The 8,371-nt window shown below is 42.0% G+C and overlaps 1 protein-coding gene across 1 annotated transcript; it reads left to right on the top strand.

Moving 5' to 3' along the window:
• Window positions 1-5,084: 5,084 nt before the first annotated feature.
• LOC115581275 (hydroxycarboxylic acid receptor 2-like) lies at window positions 5,085-6,719 on the top strand. Its single transcript, XM_030416223.1, has one exon. The coding sequence runs from the start codon at window positions 5,309-5,311 to the stop codon at window positions 6,275-6,277; it is 969 nt and encodes a 322-aa protein (XP_030272083.1). The 5' UTR covers window positions 5,085-5,308; the 3' UTR covers window positions 6,278-6,719.
• Window positions 6,720-8,371: the final 1,652 nt, after the last annotated feature.

Below are 8,371 nucleotides of genomic sequence, written 5' to 3'. Positions count from 1 at the left end.
CTCGTATTACGCGTTCGGATCCTCCCCCAAGGTGGAGGAAATCATCATCATCATCATCATCATCACCACCACCATGTCCTCTGCGAGCCGACATCCTCTCACACCGCATGACAGCATTGTCTGCATTTATCACACTTCTGGTATGACAAGTGTGTTTTTGTTGTTTTGTTTTTAAAAAACCAGCTTCTCCCTTTTTCTTTTTCTTCTTCGTCTCCTGTCTCGGCTGAGCACGGTGACGTCACCACAATGAAATCACTAGGATTACTTCACAGGGTTTATTTATTTATTATTTTTTTGGGTTTGTTTTAATCCCGAGATTGGATCTAGCTTTAACAATAAACAGCCGAGGCAGCCGATGAGCATGAACCAGGAAGTGAAGCTCACAGAGGATGTGTCAGGGAAATATGAGCCAGGCCTGCAACTTTACAACTACAGCTTTATGTAGCCTACTCATTTATTGGGCTCTATAAACTCAGAAATGTAATGTTTAATGATATAATGACGCCAACATAGAAACATATATTTACTCTTTCCGTAACTGAATAAACAAGCTGTTCTCAGAGGACACTGTTAGAAAGGTGGCAGGGTCCGCCACAGTGTGAAATTGTGTTGTCCTTTAAAGTAATAATCTCAAATAAATAACTGTTAAAGGGAAACCCCGGCCAAAATGCAACCAGACCTTTGTTTAAAAGCATATCTCTCCTCCACGGAACAAGCTGCTGCTAACGTGAGATGTTCAAAAACTTTCTTTTTTGTAAACTCTGTGTACACAAACAATGTTCTCAATGCTCGTGTTCATGTGTAGGGACCCTGGTGATACTACTAGCAAATTTTTCAGTTGTGTCGAGTCTCTTAGTGTTTTAAAAATAGGCGCTATCGTAAAGTTGCCCCAGCATGCCATTGAAAATTAGTTTGACCCAAAAACGAAAATATGGTCGATTTAAAAGTGCCTCTTTTGTCGTAATTATGCTTTTACACAAAGGTTTGACTCATATACATTCACAAAAAAAAAGCCTAGGTTGTATTTTGGCGAGAGTTGCACTTTAATTCACCATCTATCACCAAATGACGTAACACTGACGATCGAGTGACTAACTTGACCTGACTTTCCATCCACATGTGGGAGGAGGTGAGTAGATAATGACTGGATTTTTATTTTTGGGTGAACTATTCCTTTAAGTTGAATTAACAGTGTTCAAAATGCGGTCGGCGTCTTTTAGGGTAGCTGAGGGCGTTAGAGAGAGAGGAAGCTGATCAATGTGTGAAAAATGTTAAAATATTGATTTAATAAATCTTGAATTTGTTTTCAGTTAAAGGAGCTCTGTGGAGTTTCTGTGTCGAGCAGGAAGCCGGTCGTTAGTTTATCTGAGTGGACTCCATTTTTTTAAACTGATGTCAGCTGCTTTTACTGCTAGCTAATGCTAACTTAGCAGAGTGGATCGAGGCGCTGAGACGAGGCGCTTTGCAAAAAAGAATCCACAGTTCAACATGCCACATTACAACCTGCTCACACATGGCCAATGCAAAAACTGAATATGTACATTTATTTTTTTTTAAATAGATCCCCTTTAAGTGGCTTCAAATGTCCTCTGTACATTTTTTTTGTCTCATATAAAACTGCAGCAGCGAGTCAAAGTCAAAGTCGGATCATCGTTGTGATTCATCTGCTGCTGTTTAATGTAAATCTCTGTCATTTGGATTTATTAAAGGACATCAGCACATTATAATAGACTTTGCACTCAATTTACTTTCATATCTGTATGTCATTAAGTCACCAGCCTCTTAAATCCTTCTGTCCTTTTTTTTTTTACCACGCAGTGTCTCGTGCTTTGCCCAACTTGGCCGATGAACAGCGTGACATGAGGTATGTGGATTAACTCGTTCTCTCCGTCTCAGTCACTGCCTCTTCCCGTCGTTCTTTATCTTAAAACTTGCAGTAAACAAATCAGCTCAAACTATTGAGATACAAAATAAACAGCCGTCTTTTCGTAAAGTTGACATGGATTGATTTTACGTTATGCTGATGATGTTGAGTCAATTACAAGCTGTCTGCGTTGTTTCCCCACAATGCAGCTGAGGTGCCCTCATCACGCAGCTGTTTGACAGCAGATTGGAATAAAACAACTCACACTTCAGTTTTTTTTCCCTTCTGTCTGTGTTTCAGTCCGCTTCAAGGTTGCATGACTGGAATTTCATGTTCGTTGCGCTGGGTGGAGTCGCCACCGTGATGTTTTGTTCCCAAGTATGCAGGTGAAGGAAACAAAAAGGGGCTGATGGGACAACAGGAGAAGGTAACAAAAGGACGCGTTTGACCTGCAGGCCAAACTGGCTCTTTCACATTTTTCCACCCGGGTTCAGCACACACATTCTCTCGACTGGCAGGGGGCCCCGAGTCACATCCATGGATAACCTACTGAGTGACAGCCCAGGCATGTGAAAAGATAATGGCTGATGTAGTGCCGTGAAGTCATGTGAGAATGTGTAAGTCTATGGATAAGAATCAAAAAGGCAGATATGGAAAGTTTGCCCCCACAGTTGCTTTTGTGTGCAATCAGTCAGTCGCTGTTGTAACCTTTCCGTATTGTTTCGTGGCTTTGTGAAGCACCACGAGAGGCTTTTTACACGAGAAGGGGCTCAAAAAAAAAGCTGTACTGTCATTTAAATCCTCTACTAGGGTCACCTGTCTGCTTCCAAACACATGCACTTTACTTTAAAAAACACTAAGACGGAGAGATGTTCTTGTCCACGTCTCTCACTGACATGTTTTGCAGCATCACTCTCATTTCGCTTCACTCCACAACCTCCCTGAAAGTCACTCTCAGCAGAACGAACACTCGAAGCTGACACACGACATAACCAGCATTTTCAGGCGTTCTCCACTAGACAGCAGTAGAGGTTCACAGACTGATGACGACCGCGAGCTCCCTCATAAACACTGCTGGAATGTGACTAGTGTATTTCCTCAAGTGGTCTGCTCAGGTATGATTCTGAGGTACTTACTGGTATTTTACTTTGTACTTCTGCTCCCCTGCACGCGTGTGACAGCTTGAGTGACTATTAAATAAAGAATTCCAATTACTTATATAAATATAACAGATTAAAAAATGATGATGTCAGCAGCACAGACTCACGTTTCATGTGGATGCGGAACAGTTCGCGTGATTCATATGGAGAAACAAACATTATATTTAAAGGAGTGATTTGTAAGATGGGTAGAATTCAAAGGTAGCCCCGAAACTTTAGGGGGCAGCAGAACCGCGTACTGCTGCTATTTATATGTGCTGTATTGACTGATGTGTTTTTGTAGGATAATCAAGAAGTTGTATTATAATCTCAGCAAGACGATGAGACGAGATGTAAAAAAAAAACTAATGTCAGGCTATAATCAGACAGCATTTTGGTCACATGACTTAAACATCATCACCACATGAATAGAACAGTTTTGTGACTACAGTTCACCTCAATCACAATCGTCTTGGGCGGTGCTAAGCCCAGGATGCACTCAGGCCAAATAATGTCAGGGGAGCTTGTTTTTCACATTTGGGGAGATGAGCCCGGGGATTCAAAGGGTGAAGTCATTGCAAGATAAAAAGGTAAGATCTGCTTATGTGTTTAGGCTCATACTGTTGGTGACCAGATTAGATGTAACCGTTTATGTTGTAAGATCAAACGTTTTTGTTTCCTGTCACGATGACCTGCAACGTGGTTCAGCTCCATCTGACTCAGCCGCCTTCCGGTGAACACGGCTGGACACCAGAACAAGACTGGCGGAGGTGGGTTTGAAGACAGGGGGGTACAGTAAGCTGACTCGGATCAGGACTTTTTTGACTCATCGCGTCTCCTTCATGTTGTCGTCCTCTTATCGTCACACTTCACGAACACAGAACCCAGCGTGACACAGACAGGACTCGTCTTGATTTTACAAAAAGATTTATTCCGATTCCTAGAATTATACATATGCATCCAGACTCACTGAAAGAGAAATGAGCCAAGAGCCCAGTTTTTCACAGAGTTGGTGTAGTTGGTTTATCTGCACTGGACATCTGGTTTGCTGTTACAACAGTTCAGATAGAATGACCTACGCTCCTAAATCCTGATGTGAACAAGTTATCCCAACGGTCATGCTGGAAATAAACACAATCTGCTGTGAACAACAGAGTGGGAAATGATTCTGTATGTGTGTCAAAAGTCGCATCACACTGTACAGCTCATATGCCGTATATCAGAGGTTACAGAAGTCAAAATATGAGTTCAAATAAATCATTAGTTCTCATGTGTAATTGTAAAACTTCATGCATCATCCACTCCTGCACAGACACTCTCCAAATGCTTCCAAACACATCCATGCAAGAAATCACAAAGTCTCTGTGGAACTTCACTGCTTTAAATGTCAGCAAGTGCACTTAAAATAAAGTAGTATAGTTTCATTATGATGTTTTACATTTTTGTCTGCCTCAGCAGTGCTGATACATAATGACTCCTGATACTGGCACTGGTCTTCTTGTGAAGTGATGAGTGATGTGATGCAGTTAAACATTCATGCATCTGGTGGCAAAAGGTTCACTTCACACCTCTGCAGCTTCTTTGTGTTATTGCTGATTGACAGATACATTTGCTTGCCTGTCTCACTGTCGTATTTCAGGATGCTCTGGTGTGACTTTCCCGCCTCATCACAGAATGATGCTGCCACCACCACCACCACCACCTGCCTTTACTGTAGGTAGAGGTGAGGAGTGCGGCCTGGTTTTCCACAATTGAAGCTCTTGTCACGCATCAATGAGCTGAGCTTCCGTCTGACCAGGCCACAGCATCCTGTGGTTAATTGCTGCCAATGCATTTTATCACAAGTTGAGACCGAGTGTCGCTGAGTTTCTCTCTCAGATTTAAAATTAGTTCCAACTGAAACAAGAAGTGTAGCCAAATACACATGCGAAAATGTTTAAATGTGTCCCTTGTTCGCAAAATAAAGAAGTTTTCTTCCTGCAGAAAAAGAAAAGGGTATCGACTACCTGGTAGTGAGGCTGCACTTGGCTGATGAGTCTTTATTCAAAGTGATTGTTTTAACTGAAGCTTATTGAGAAGTCATTACTGTAACATTTACACATGCACAGGTATTGTGTCCCTCTGATGGGAAAGACATAAACCCAACATCTTCAGGCATGCCAACTTGATATCACACGAAAAGCAGAAGTCACATGCTTCTGAGAATACCACAAACCACAAGCACTTTTTTCTTTAAAAAAAGGCACGCAGTCCTCGGGGTGTTATTTCTTCAGTCTGAAGCCAGGAAGGCAGCACGCAGCTCAACATGCAATGCTATTTCAACGGGACTGTGCTGATCGGTGTGCTCCCTCCACTGCTGGTGACAGAGTTTGTTTTGGGAATCCTTGGAAATGGTTTGGCTCTTTGGATCTTCTGCTTCCACATGAAGCCGTGGAAGAGCAGCACGGTGTTACTCTTCAACCTGGCAGTGGCTGACTTTCTGCTCAACATGGCTCTGCCTTTCCGTGCCAACTACTACATCTCTGAGCTCAACTGGAAGTTTGGAAGCGCCTTCTGCAACATCTGCCTCTTCATGTTGGCAATGAACCGCAGTGGAAGTACCATCTTCTTGATGGCTATCGCTGTGGACAGGTACATGCGTGTGGTGCATCCCCATCATCCCATCAACTCTTTGAGTGTACCCAAAGCCATGTGTGGTGCACTTGGGCTATGGATGCTCAGCATCTCAATGTCAGCTCACGTCTTCACTTTGAAACACAACACAACCTACTGCGAGAGCTTCATGGTCGAGACTGAACCCAAACTTAATCTGAGCTGGCATAAGTTTGCGTTTCTCTTCTCCTTCTTTATCCCTCTGGTTGTGATTCTCTACTGCACCGTCCACATTATTGTCTACCTGAGAAGGAGACAGTTGGGCCAGCAAGCAAAGATTAAGAAGGCTCTGTGCTTCATCACAGTCGTGGCGGCGCTCTTCATCATTTGCTTCCTTCCGAGCAACTTCATGCAGCTGCTGATTTGGATCAAGACCCAGCAACTGGCCAACAGCCACTCCGCATCTGAAGTCTGCTCTGCCCTGGAAAACCCGACCAACCTATTTTACATCACCATCAGCCTGACCTATCTCAACAGCGCGTTGGATCCTGTGGTCTACTACTTCTCCAGCCCTACCTTCAAGAACTTCTGCAGGAGAGCTCTTAATCTGGCAGTAGAACCCTCTGAAAGCACAGAGAAGAGAATTCGGGACACAGGCTCGCAGTCGCTCAGCCAGCTGTGATCACGCAGCCAAATAAAGGAAGTCAGTGCTGCCGCTAACAGCCGTCGCCTCAAACTATCATGCAAGTGCAACAACCAACATGTAGCTATTTTACTTATTAGAGATTAATTGTACTAACAAGTTGTTTTCATCTTTGTCAAATGACAGCACTGTTCTCAATATTTCTTTTGCAAAACACTTTGCATTGTAAACTTACGAAAATACTTTGGTTGCGGCCAAAGCCCAACTCTTTGTGTCTCACTCTTTTGTCTATTGTTTTCATGCTTATGACCTCATATAAATATAAATACGATCTTATGGAAAAACAATAATATACAATGTCTCGTGGCTTTCTCAGGTGATATGTGATCATTATGATACAGATTCAGATGTTTTTTTTCCCTGTGTTAATTCAATGTCTTTACAGCTGTTACAAGTAATAAAGATATTTATCCTCACCATACAAGCTGCGTCATTTTGGATTATTTCATTTTCCTTCCGCTTAACATGAAGTCAGTGCAAACTCTTTTAACAGACTCAGTGCACGGAAGTAGCGGTATTAACAAATTAAATCAAGGGTTAATATTTAAATACTTGCATCCTGCTATTACTGCATGACAGCAAAGTGTTGGCAGTGTAAGGTTATACAGCATTAGATAAAAATGCACACTAAGCAGCGTTGGCCTTGTGTCTTACATATCGAGTAAAATCCCACGCGAGTCAGGTGGGTGTTTACTTGTTATATATGGCTGTTGTTAGCAGCTGTATCTGATGATGCCTATGACACAGTTAATCAAGTATTCTAGTTTCCCTGAAATGTAGTTAATACCGCAAACACAAACACCTACACCCGCGCTATTTGGGAGGGGCAATTATGCAGAAAACCATCAGCATTATTTCCTTCAATTCCAAGTAAACTGACACAACGTGCATAATGACAGGATTAACACAGAAATACGTATCATTTATCTCTACTACACACACACACAAGCAACAGAGGAATAGAGAGCACATGAAAACTCTGAAATGAAAACTGTTTGATGATGCACGCAGCTGACATACTGACACAAAATTCATTGCAAATCAACAATGCTCTTAATTCAGGCTAAACAAACAAGGTGGAGAGGCGTGTTTCAGTCATGACCATGAACTATACTGCTATTATTACACGGGAGCTACACTGCCAGGTAATGAGCAGAGTTATTATTTCACCTCATAGGATTTTCTAGAAGTTAGGCGAATGCATCTCAGGCTGTACGATGCAGACATTTATTGAGAACATGCATTGTGAAACACGATTATTAATTTGAAGTAAAAAACGGACTGCTTGATTTTTAATAAACTGTAAACTGTGTCATTTCAGCACAACGGCGAACACAAAAGTTAGCTTGTGAATTCGAGCACGAACTTTAGGCTTCCGCTAAACATTTCATTATCTTGAAAATTGAAAAGGGAAGTAGGCTCAGGCTGGTTTAGAAATGGTTTGGCAATGACCTTATTCTCTGAAGTGACCATTCTGCGTGGGAATCAAGCTAAAAAAGCATCCTCTTGATGTACGTACAATCTGGGTTGTTCACCCACATTTCTCTCTAAACCAATTTGTATCTGTGGGCGCTACGGGGTTTTCCTTTTCAAAATATAACTTCAAATGTGACCAAGGTTTAATTTCAACACCAAACTGCACAGCGATGTTTATTCTGTTGATAATATTTATAGTTAGTTAGTGTGGTTGGCAGCTTCCTCAGTCAAATACCATGTGGGTACCTGTATGACTCCGTTAAGGGAAGTCGTCCTTTAGAAATGATGTAAAACAAAGGAACCCTCAGATGTGGTTACTAAAGGTTGTGATTTGTGGCCAGGCAGGACATTTTCAGCTGACTCACGTGATAAAGTGAGTAAGAAGGGATTTTAAAATCGAGGAAAAATGGTGGTTTAATTTGTAACGGAGAGCAGCATTCAAACGTTTTATGCACTTAAATACTCCAATTCTTTCCTTAACTTGTATGGAGCATAACAACATTAAATACACAAGCATCTGTGAACAGCAGACTAAATACTTCTGACATTATAGTTATTTTACCTGCCGCAGTACGAACCCCCCCCCCCCCAACTCCA

The sequence above is a fragment of the Sparus aurata genome, chromosome 5 (genome assembly GCF_900880675.1).
Source record: "Sparus aurata chromosome 5, fSpaAur1.1, whole genome shotgun sequence".
NCBI classification, from domain to species: Eukaryota; Metazoa; Chordata; class Actinopteri; order Spariformes; family Sparidae; genus Sparus; species Sparus aurata.
The sequence above is the reverse complement of the archived record's forward strand: the minus strand, read 5'-3'. Positions and strand labels throughout refer to the sequence as shown.

Coding starts and splice junctions, on each gene's coding strand:
- LOC115581275 (XM_030416223.1), top strand. CDS start 5,309: ATGCAATGCTATTTCAACGGGACTGTGCTGATCGGTGTGCTCCCTCCA.